At 41.3% G+C, this 12,330-nt stretch overlaps 1 protein-coding gene across 4 annotated transcripts in view; it reads right to left on the bottom strand.

Moving 5' to 3' along the window:
• Positions 1–12,330, bottom strand: part of LOC134227175 (calpain-11-like) — a 346,875-nt gene that overhangs the window by 130,832 nt on the left and 203,713 nt on the right. For all 4 annotated transcript variants that reach the window (XM_062708489.1, XM_062708490.1, XM_062708491.1 and 1 more), the window contains one exon: positions 11,280–11,318. In XM_062708489.1, the coding sequence (XP_062564473.1) occupies positions 11,280–11,318 (39 nt within the window). The remainder of the gene's footprint in view (positions 1–11,279; positions 11,319–12,330) is intronic.

Below are 12,330 nucleotides of genomic sequence, written 5' to 3'. Positions count from 1 at the left end.
TTCAGGTCCATACTAAGAGAAGAAGTTGATGATCCGAGTCTCGTCAGCATATCGGCTTTTTCGTTACCATCTATTCCACAGTGTCCTGGAATCCAATATAGATTGACTTGGTTGCGACAAGACAATTTTTTGAGGAACTGAATGCATTCCCATGTTTTGAGGAGCATGTTGTCGACTTTAGTGCATTCAAATCTGCTTGTCTGTGTCTGTAATTTCTACGCAAACATATTACAGAACACTCTAGAATTGCGTGAACTTCCGCTTGGAATAGGGATGGCCAACTTCCCATGGGAATCGATATGTCTATCTCAGGGCCAGTAACTCCTGTTCCCACTTGGTTGTTCAGTTTTCAACCGCCTGTATAAAACGTAATTGATCCTGAGCGAAGTTTCTGTCCTCTATTTAACCATGTATAGCGCCCAGGATCAATTACTTTGAACAGTCGATTGAAATTGTACTTTTTCTCCATTCAGTCTTCATTGTTTAGTACTAGGGAGTTTAAACTGAAGTTTTAAGGTGAAGGTCACCCCCTAAGAGGTTTTTGGATCTTCTGTTCCTTAAATCACTCTTTTCAGCTTCTAATTGTACAATTTGATGCAGAGGAAGCATGTACAGTAAAGCATTTAGTGGACTTGATGGTGTACTGCTCATTGCACCTGTAATTGAGATGGTCGCTAATCGTTGAAGTTTTTTGAGCTTCATCTGAGCATTTGGCTTACAAAACCTAATAACTTTAGAAGTACTCAATGAACGTTAAGCTGCGAGGCAACAATGTTTCAGTGAGGGATGTAATGCCAATAAGAAGAAGACCTGGAGGAATTTCTGAAAGTATTGCTAAAAGACCTTCTGAAAGAAAATTAGGAAGAGTTTCAAAAAAAAAATCTTAGGTGGTATTTTCAAAGGAATTTTTGAGGGTATTTTTAGAGTTTCTTGCGAAGGATTTTCGAAGAAATTCTTTGAGGAATTTTGTAATGAGTCACTGGACGAATTTCCGATGAATTACTAAGAACTCCGGAAAATTTAGTTGAAAAAAAATTTGCGGAAAATTAATAAAAAATGAGATAGGAAATTCAAAATAAATTTTCGGAGAAGTTACTGACAAAAATTTCAAAGGGTTTCCAGCAGGAATTTTAAATAAAATTTGTAAAGAAATTTTCGAAGGAATTTTCTCATGAAATAACCAAAAGAGTTCTGGAAGAGTTTCTTAATGATTTTCTGAAGAGATTCCCGAATGAATGATTAAAAGATTATCCAGAAGGAATGTCCGAAGGTCTAAAAGATTTTTTGGAAAAGTTGCTAAAGAAATCCGGACGAATGGCCGGAAAAGAGCTTTCGAAAGACTTCCTTGATGAAGTTGCTTCCGGGAAATTTTGAGGAAATTCAAGGAATTTCTTCTCAGATTTTCCGAAGGGCTTTCTTGAGAAACTTTTGGAAGAGAAACTTTTGCTAGAGCAATTCCAGCAGTATTTCCAAAGAAAATTTGGTAGGATTTCTTCTAAAAAAATTCCGAAAGTATTTTTAATTAAATTTCCGTAGGTATTCCTGAAGGAATTCCGAAGGATTTTCTAGAAGTATTTCTGAAGAAATTTTTAAAAGAATTTGTGAATTTCTTATAATTCCTTTTTTGAATTTTCAAAAGAATATCTAGAAGAATATCCAAAGTAATTTATGAATATATCTTCTAAGTAATTTCTTGAGGATTTTCTGAAGAAAAGCCTGGAAAAAAAATCTTGGAGGAATGTCCAAAGAAATTCTTGCAGAAATTTAAGAATGTCGGAAATTCCCTCCGAATTTATTTTGGAAATTCCGTTCGGAAAGAAGAAAGTGATAACTTAGATAAATGAGAAAAAGGGAAAAAAAGAAGTATTAAGAAATGTGGGAAATAAGAGGGAGGATGAATCATGGACGAAAAATATAGCTAAACATATATATATTTTTTATTAACTCATTATAAACATCCATAAGTTATCTAATTCTAAAAATCATTATCTTTTGCTTTATACCCTTTATCTATATTGCCGTCACACGCATATTTGTCTCATGTTGGCTATATGCGTATAACGACAGTATACATAATAGCTAAACTAAACTAAACATCAAATATTTTGAACCACTAAAAAATCAAATCAATCAAAATAATAGAAGTATTGTTTTGGAAATATCTGGAAAACAATTGATTGAATGTAGAGACACTAAGTGCAAATATTAATAATAATTGTGGATGAGTCATTTGAATTGGTCAGCATATCAAAAATAAAAACTCCTAACTGCCATATGACGAGTTGGTATGAGACACTGAAGACGGCCTTACTGTTGAGGTCAAAATACGTATCTGAAAAGTTACAAACAAGTGGTGGAATTAAATGGGATAGTAGTAGCTCGTCTCCTGAAAAGTGCAGATATTCCACTAAAATGCTTTTAATACTTTTCTTATGAAAACTGCTGTTAATTTGAACAATTTAACTAGAGTGTATTTTTTTGACTAGTGGGTCGAAAATATCCAACGTAGTACATATATAACAATTTCAACATATTTGTAGCTCACTGCCAAAATTTCAGCTTAATCGGTCATCGGGGAGCAAAGTTACAGCTTGTCAAAATTGACCATTTTGTATGAAAATCGCCATCCGCTGCTAGTATTCGAAACACAGGTGTACGTACCCTCCCCTCCTTTTCTCCACTCCTAAAAACATGCCAGGACCTAACAAATGATCCAGCAAAGTTTATTAGACCCAAAGTTATGTAAATAAATCAAAAAAGGATCATTTAGGAACCTGTTGGAGGTTTTTGCCAACTTTTGTATGGAGTGGAATCACTGTGCCACGTCTCGGAACGTGGCCGCGCCTCTGATTCTCGGAAATATCTAAGCATGCAAGGCAAATGATTCTTGTCATATTGTGTTCGGGTTCTGATAAAGGCTTGTTGCGAAGTGCGTTTGTCAGTTAGTTGTTGACAAAGGGTTGTATATTGTTAAGCGAAGCTCAAATATTGATCCCCTGCTCCCGAAGTGCCTCTCCTTATGATATTCGAATGGAACAAAGTTAGCTGGTTTAGAAACCTCACAATTAATAACTGTGGAAGTACTCAGGTTCGAGGCAAAAATGTCCCAGTAAGGGATGTTATGTTAACAAAGAAGAAGACGTGAGCAAAACGATTTAAAGGGAAAATTGCTTTTATTTTATGTCGAAATAATGGAAACGTGAGATGGAAAATGGATTTTATTATTATCACACATAAACTCAAAATTGATGTGGAATGTGTGAATTTAATAAAAGTTACACCCAGTCATTGGTACTTCTTCACAAAATTCAATTATCTTCTCAAAAGCTCATTAACCTCTCCGTATAAGCTCTCGTCAACTTCCACTTTCGTTGGAGATATCTACAACATCCCGCACCATCATCGAAAACTTTCGTTTTCTTTTCTTTCTCTGGAGTCCGCATCGGCCGACCAGTTTCCCAGTTTCCCACGTGTATAAATCTACCATCAGATCAGCATCACTGCCATCAGTATGTAGTCGTCGTGGAACCCATTCCGTCTGGAGCACCTTTGTGTCGCCGTCATCGGCACTTATACCCTACATCACATTCGCACACATGACCTACTGACTTATTGTCTCACCAGTGCCGCTTGTTCCCTCGGTGTTTGGATAGAAGGCACTGACTGCTGCATACGAGACGGAGAAATGCGGGGAAAGGAAGTATAATATTACACAAAACCAGCCTGGCTCGATTGTTAGTAGTGGCGAGCGATCATCACTGGACCGTGGTACTCAAGTCACGACGAATGTGCGCGGCTCGGCAGTTTTGTCACGTTCCTCTGGCGAGCGAGGTGTTTGTTGGCATTCGATTACGTATGGGTTATGTTTCGTTTGATGCGGGGATCTTATTCCACATGACACACAGTGCACGCACGTCACGCTTTTTGCGGTCAGCGTGATTTGCACCCCTGCCAACGCAATAGACAATACAATGGGATAGAACCACTCGACGCCGTATTACCACATCCCCCAGGTTGTCGTCGCCGATCCAAATTAGGAAAGGGCATTGATCCTAACTTCGATAGTCTTCCAAATTATAGCTCCGCTCCACGGACCTAGAATAAATTAGACGTGATCGGCTGATCTACAGCAGCATTTCTCAATCTGGGTTGTTCAAACGTGATGTTGAACTGTGACTCAGTTAAATCCACTGGAAATAGCTTTCAAACCCTGGCTACATGCGGTTGGAATGCTTAATATAATTGATTGAAAAAAAATACTGGGCAATGCGTGCCCGCTCAAACCACAAAGGGAAGATCCATAAAGTACGTCACGCAAAATTTGGCGATTCTCAACCCCCCCTCCCCCCTTCGTCACACTTTTTGTATTAAACTTTTAAAATTTTTGTATGAGTCGTCACGCTGCTCGGAACCCCCCCCCCCCCCCAGGAGCGTGACGTACTTTGTGGATGGCCCCAAAGCAGATTACATTTTATCTCACTTCAGCACATGCATGCCAATGCGATATCGCTCTTGCTTCACACCATTTCATCAACAAACACGATTCAAAATATTGACACATGATTTTTAGGCCTTATTATTAATCTTTTTTTTGTCAAATTCAGACTGCATTATGCAAATAAAAATTGTTATCTATTACGAGGAATGTAAAAGTACATAGGTCTAATTTAAACTAATTCCAATATTCACAAATATAAAATAGCGGTAATCTATGATAAAGTTGGCAATCACTGGGAGGGAATTTCACTGGGGCTCATTCATGGATCTAAAAGAATAAATAATTTATGGCATTCTTGGCCGTGAACCAGTCGCCACTCCAGTGCTCTCAGTGGACGAATATGCATAACTGCTTCTTTTAGGGGCGTAGTCGGATGTTGTCAAAATAAACCTAAAGTCAATTTTCTCAAATTATTATAAACAAGCCTGTAAACATATTGCATGGGCGCTATGCACACCTCTCGCCGTCTATTTGATCGAGTGGGCTTAACGGAATCAGAGCCATGAGCGGTCTGCGTTTGCTGAACAGCTTATGGTGGGTGCTAGATAGATATAGATGCAAAAGCGGTTTTCTAAGTCGCCGTCGCCCTCGAAATAAAGTCTTCCAATATTTTCGACAAAAAGAGTTGTTTGCCTGTTGTCTGGACTGATTGACATATATGGAACCGGCAAAGGCAGCGCATAGTTCACCCACCGAATATTGCTCACTATAGAAAATAAGCGACAAAAGATTTTTAGGGATATTAATAGCCATGTAATCTAGACAGCTCGATAATTTTGTATTATTTGGCGCTATTGAATGGGAACAATTGAAACATGGTTGAGGTCATTTCTAAGTTATAGAAGATAAGTGAGTTATTGCTCTGAAAAAAAGAAGTATTGTTCGATTTTATACTGTTAGATTGGAATTCATGCTGGAACAAATCTTGTGAATAGTTATTATAACGTAGACAGTGATATATGTGGCCAAGTGAGCGAGTAAACAAGTCAATAAGTAAGTTGAATAGAATTAGTAAGTTAGTAAGTAAATAAATAAGTAAATTTAAAAGCAAGCCATAAAACAAGTAAGTAGGCTAGTAAGTAAGCAAGGAAATAAATAATAAAATATAAATAAGGTAATAAGGTATGTAAGTAAATCAGTTAGAGAGAAAGTAAGTAAGTACGAAAGATAGTAAGTAAGTAAGTGAGTAAGTGAGTAAGTAAGTATGTAAGTAATGAAGTAAGTAAGTAACGGCATTCGGCATTTAGAAACAAAAAAAAGTAAGAAATGTATAAGAAATTTCTATATTGATGGGTTAGGTGTTCTCCACAGTATTAATTGTCAATTTTCCATATCTGTGCTGTGTACCGTCATGAAATTGAAAAATATTAAATTAATAAAAATTCCTAATCGTTTTCTCACATTAGTTTCACTGTCAATTTAATCGCTTTACTTTTTCCCGCTACAAGTCTCAAAGCATATGCATTACAGAAATGGATATCTCCAATCAAAGTTCGACCCAAACAACTGTCACTTCACCGTTTCGAGGCACTAAAACAAAATCGCTAATAGAGCATTCAGTCGTCTCGACTACTGGCCAGCAACTCATAACTACATAAATTTGCCCCATATAAGGAAGTCAAAATATGATCAGATGTAGGTATTCTCCCATGGGCCCTGGCAGCCAGCATTACATTCATTGGCTGGTCGTCACTTTCGATTGCGCCACTTCAATTCCATCCCGCCCGTTCCACAAACGTTGTGGGGAGCTGCAAAAGGGCATTTGTACGGTCACTTGATCGGTCGTCGGCGTTAGTGGCGCTATCGTTATTTTCCCGCACGATCTTTATTGTTGGAACTGTTTTACAGCATTTTTTCCCCTCATATTCGCCTGCTGATCACGTTACTGTTGGTTGTCGTCGCCGTTGTTGCTGGCGGTCCCATCGGTTGGCTCAACTACTGGGCATTTGGCAGGTTTGTTTTGGCGATTGTATTCGATGGCGAAGCATGACCGGGTGGTGAATGCTTGTCGAACAGTGGAATAAATTGGATGCATCTGCTCTTTATGGGGTGATGCATTTTACAGAGGTTTCGAGCAAAGCGCCACTGATTCCACCAGGGGTATAATAAGTCTACATGATATCAGGCTCCGAAGTTTGGAGCATATGATGTCACATTTCAAATCACTGGACAACAGAATCAGACAAAAAAATGTTTCTGTGATGCTCATGAGTTGCATTTGTAGTTCTCGACCTCTAAAATTAACTAGTGACTAGCGTTAGCTGATTGTTTGAAAAAATTCCGAGATTATTTGGTCACAAAGTAGGATGGAGATCGTTGCTTTAACGGTGGTGTTGCATGTTAAAATACTAAGTTATTACGATAACCTAAGATATTACGACATCTGTATGTTTCAACTTCCAATAGGTGTTTTCAGGCAAAAATGGGCCTCCGTGGAGTAACGATAGGTAGGGAAGCCTCCTTTCAAGAGGCTCGGAAGCCTCCTTTCAAGAGGCTCGGAAGCCTCCTTTCAAGAGGCTCGGAAGCCTCCTTTCAAGAGGCTCGGAAGCCTCCTTTCAAGAGGCTCGGAAGCCTCCTTTCAAGAGGCTCGGAAGCCTCCTTTCAAGAGGCTCAGGAAGCCTCCTTTCAAGAGGCTCAGAAGCCTCCTTTCAAGAGGCTCAGGAAGCCTCCTTTCAAGAGGCTCAGAAGCCTCCTTTCAAGAGGCTCAGAAGCCTCCTTTCAAGAGGCTCGGAAGCCTCCTTTCAAGAGGCTCAGAAGCCTCCTTTCAAGAGGCTCAGAAGCCTCCTTTCAAGAGGCTCAGAGCCTCCTTTCAAGAGGCTCAGAAGCCTCCTTTCAAGAGGCTCAGAAGCCTCCTTTCAAGAGGCTCAGAAGCCTCCTTTCAAGAGGCTCGGAAGCCTCCTTTCAAGAGGCTCAGAAGCCTCCTTTCAAGAGGCTCAGAAGCCTCCTTTCAAGAGGCTCAGAGCCTCCTTTCAAGAGGCTCAGAAGCCTCCTTTCAAGAGGCTCAGAAGCCTTCTTTCAAGAGGCTCAGGAAGCCTCCTTTCAAGAGGCTCAGAAGCCTCCTTTCAAGAGGCTCAGAAGCCTCCTTTCAAGAGGCTCAGAAGCCTCCTTTCAAGAGGCTCAGGAAGCCTCCTTTCAAGAGGCTCCAGAAGCCTCCTTTCAAGAGGCTCAGGCCTCCTTTCAAGAGGCTCAGAAGCCTCCTTTCAAGAGGCTCAGAAGCCTCCTTTCAAGAGGCTCAGGAAGCCTCCTTTCAAGAGGCTCAGAAGCCTCCTTTCAAGAGGCTCAGAAGCCTCCTTTCAAGAGGCTCAGAAGCCTCCTTTCAAGAGGCTTGGAAGCCTCCTTTCAAGAGCTCAGAAGCCTCCTTTCAAGAGGCTCAGAAGCCTCCTTTCAAGAGGCTCAGGAAGCCTCCTTTCAAGAGGCTCGGAAGCCTCCTTTCAAGAGGCTCAGAAGCCTCCTTTCAAGAGGCTCAGAAGCCTCCTTTCAAGAGGCTCGGAAGCCTCCTTTCAAGAGGCTCAGAAGCCTCCTTTCAAGAGGCTCAGAAGCCTCCTTTCAAGAGACTCAGAGCCTCCTTTCAAGAGGCTCAGAGCCTCCTTTCAAGAGGCTCAGAAGCCTCCTTTCAAGAGGCTCAGGAAGCCTCCTTTCAAGAGGCTCAGAAGCCTCCTTTCAAGAGGCTCAGAAGCCTCCTTTCAAGAGGCTCGGAAGCCTCCTTTCAAGAGGCTCAGAGCCTCCTTTCAAGAGGCTCAGAAGCCTCCTTTCAAGAGGCTCAGAAGCCTCCTTTCAAGAGGCTCAGAAGCCTCCTTTCAAGAGGCTCAGGAAGCCTCCTTTCAAGAGGCTCAGAGCCTCCTTTCAAGAGGCTCAGAAGCCTCCTTTCAAGAGGCTCAGAAGCCTCCTTTCAAGAGGCTCAAGGCCTCCTTTCAAGAGGCTCAGAAGCCTCCTTTCAAGAGGCTCAGAAGCCTCCTTTCAAGAGGCTCAGAAGCCTCCTTTCAAGAGGCTCAGGAAGCCTCCTTTCAAGACGCTCAGAGGCCTCCTTTCCAGAGGCTCAGAAGCCTTCTTTCAAAAGTCTCAGAAGCCTCCTTTCAAGAGGCTCGGAAGCCTGTTTTCAAGAGGCTCAGAAGGCTCCTTTCGAGAGGCTCGGAAGCCTCCTTTCAAGAGGCCCGGAAGCCTCCTTTCAAAAGGCTCGGAAGCTTCCTTTCAAGAGGCTCGGAAGCCTCCTTTCAAGAGGCTCGGAAGCCTCCTTTGAAGTGGCTTGGAAGCCACTTTTTAAGAGGCTCGGAAGCCTAAAAGGCCCGGAAGTCTCCTTTCAAGAGGCTCAGAAGCCTCCTTTCAAGAGGCTCAGAAGCCTCCTTTCAAGAGGCTCAGAAGCCTCCTTTCAAAAGGCTCGGCAGCCTCCTTCCAAAAGGCTCAGAAGCCTACTCTCAAGAGGCTCTGGAAGCCTACTCTCAAGAGGCCCGGAAGCCTCCTTTCAAGAGGCTCGAAGCCTCCTTTCAAGAAGCTCAGAAGCCTCCTTTCAAGAGGCCTGGAAGCCTCCTTTCAAGAGGCTCAGAAGCCTCCTTTCAAGAGGCTCAGAAGCCTCCTTTCAAGAGGCTCAGGAAGCTTCCTTTCAAGAGGCTCAGGAAGCCTCCTTTCAAGAGGCTCAGAAGCCTCCTTTCAAGAGGCTCAGAAGCCTCCTTTCAAGAGGCTCAGGAAGCCTCCTTTCAAGAGGCTCGGAAGCCTCCTTTCAAGAGGCTCGGAAGCCTCCTTTCAAGAGGCTCGGAAGCCTCCTTTCAAGAATCCCGGAAGCCTCCTTTCAAGAGGCTTGGAAGCCTTCTTTCAAGATGCTCGGAAACCTCCTTTCAAGAGGCTCGCAATCTTTTAAGAGGCTCGAAAGCCTCATTTCAGAAGGCTCGCAAACCTCCTTTCGAGAGTATCAAAAGCCGCCTTTCAAGAAGCTCGGAAGACTCGTTTCAACAGGTGCGGAAGCCTCCTTTCAAGAGGCTCGGAAGCCTCCTTTCAAGAGGCTCGGAAGCCTCCTTTCAAGAGGCTCGGAAGCCTCCTTTCAAGAGGCAAGGAGGGCACCTTTCAAGAGGCTCAGAGCCTCCTTTCAAGAGGCTCAGAGCCTCCTTTCAAGAGGCTCGGAAGCCTCCTTTCAAGAGGCTCGGAAGCCTCCTTTCAAGAGGCTCGGAAGCCTCCTTTCAAGAGGCTCGGAAGCCTCCTTTCAAGAGGCTCAGAAGCCTCGTTTCAAGAGGCTCAGAAGCCTCCTTTCAAGAGGCTCAGAATCCTCCTTTCAAGAGGCTCAGAAGCCTCCTTTCAAGAGGCTCGGAAGCCTCCTTTCAAGAGGCTCGGAAGCCTCCTTTCAAAAGTCTCGGAAGCCTGCATAAGTTTTAATTAAACAGTTCTACGGAATAACGAGTTCTACTTTTTAGAGAGCCATATATTCCGTTAGTTTTCAGGTCCGTTTTCAGTGTATCTTATGAGTTAGGCTTATTTTCATTAACAGCAAACAAAATATGGGGCACATCAATGAAAAAATAAGTTCGAAGAAGTACCTATCAAGAAAAAGTTTGAGGGCCGCTGATCTTGTAAATTAAACTGATTGCATAAAAAGTTTAGTCACAAGATGAATCATTTCACTAATATACCATGCATCTCCATATGTTTGTATGCTTAAATGCTGCAGAGCAGTTTTCAACATCCATATCTATCGTTCTCCTGGGAGGCCCATTTTTACCTGAAAAACACTTTTGAGGGTCAAATTATACCGTCGTCGGGGGTGACAATGGTCAAATGGGGGTGAGAATGGGTCACTGTTTCAACCACTTAGAATGCTTGTAGATTGGATTGAATGCATCTGAGGGCAAGAAAACTAAAATATATTGAACGATATTGCTCTACGAGCTCTAGACTGCCGGTAAAAGCGATGACCCTTTCTCGCCCCCAGACCCATTGTCACCCCCGATGGCGGTATCGTAATATCTTAGTAATTTAACTTCTATGAACATGTAATCATGCAAACATGCCAATAACATCAACGACAATAAAGCGACGATCCCCATCCTACCTCGTGACCAAATAATCTGGGATTTTTTCCAATCAATTAACTAACGACAGTCACCAGTCGGTTTTAGAGGTCAGGAACTACAAATGCAACACACGAGCATCGCGAAAGAAATTAACTGTCAACTATTGGAATTAGGAAAACGTATTTTAGTGTTGTTCTATGTTTATTTTAAGATAAAATATTGTTGAAGAATATAGGAATAGAATAAATGTCTCTAAAAGTTTAATAAATGTTTCGCCACATAATACACGTTACGCATAAACAGGCATTTTTTTTAAGAAAATAATTTACAGAATAATTTTTTCTGATGTTTAATTACTAGTTTGCCACCTGTCAATGAAATTATTCAATTATTTGGACAATGTTTTCTATTTATAAATATATGCCATAAGAACACTAGAATGATTACCCTGACTACGTCACTGATCCTTACCATAACCAGCGCAACCGGCGCTCAAATTTTAGATGTTGTCCAACACCGCCGTTCAGGTACCAATCTTTGAATCAAACCAGGCATGCTACTCGCAATTCAATAATCTTCCATAGAGAGCGGAACCACTTGAAGAAACGATGAGAAGACTACCTTTTTGGATTGTGTAACTCGCCATAGATGATGTTTCATATGTGTAAATGTAAATTGTCGTAATTGCTCTAATGAGAAAATTGTCAGCGTGCTTTGTGGAGTGCATTGATTTTTGGAGTGATCATATTTAGTGGAATGTAATCGAGTAGTAGTAGTATACTTACTGCTTTGGAATCCTTTGTTGTCGTACGCAGAAAATTCACCTGTAAAAGAAATAAAGAAAACTCGTCATTTGATGGCCACACCTGAGTCTTGATTACATTAGATAATTAAAGGCAGAAAAGAGTAAAAACATCAATCATCCGAACTTGGATGTTGTAATTACTAGCGAGCAACATCGTTTCAAACAAGTGAAAGTAATTAACTCACTTTTGACTGCTGAAAAACAACGATAAGCTATGCAACCTTCCCAGCGGCATTTTATGTTTCCCCTTTAATCCCATATGACCTCCAGCAAACAAAAACTTACTTAGTCACCTAGTTGTAAATTCAAGCTTATAACGAAACAGGTAGAAGGAGAAAGTCGTGCAAAATATAGCGACCCTAACCAAAAATGTAGAAAGAAAAGTTAACACCCGCCGAAAAGAATAATTAACTAGCAGAGATGGACGAGTATAAATAGTGGCATAGGGAAAGTGATCCAGTTATTGACCACAGCATTTAAGAGAGAAAACTTATTCATTGTTTATGAGCTTTATGGTGTGTATACTGTTATATACATTATACATTATACTGTTGTTTCTATAAAGTAATACTGATAGATTTTAGAACCTAAGCTGTTATTAAAATCACTGCTAGCAATACCGGTATTGTAATTTATTTGTTACTCACAGTCATTACTGATTCACGAACCCTACTTGAAATCTAATACACACGAGCATTAATCCCATCCATCAAGACAGCGATGAAAAAATGTTTCTCGCAGGGAAACAAGCACAAAGTACAGCCGGAAGGCTGTTCATCTGAATAGTTGGAATACCAAGCAGATCAATAGAAAGAAATTGAATGAAAAGAAAAGTGACTCTCACTGCTGCGTAGGATGTAATGAGATTAACTTTGGACTTTAATTCATTTGCTGTTCGGATGTGGGATTGCTCCAAAGGGAAATCAGATCAGTAATAAAAGATGCGCACTCATGCAGACATACTTCATCACACTCACAATTTAAGCAAGTGTAGTTATTAACGCCCTCACGTGATTACTAGGCGACGAAAA

This window comes from Armigeres subalbatus, chromosome 3, assembly GCF_024139115.2.
Source record: "Armigeres subalbatus isolate Guangzhou_Male chromosome 3, GZ_Asu_2, whole genome shotgun sequence".
Lineage (NCBI taxonomy): Eukaryota > Metazoa > Arthropoda > Insecta > Diptera > Culicidae > Armigeres > Armigeres subalbatus.
This window is presented reverse-complemented; position numbering and strand designations above follow the sequence as displayed.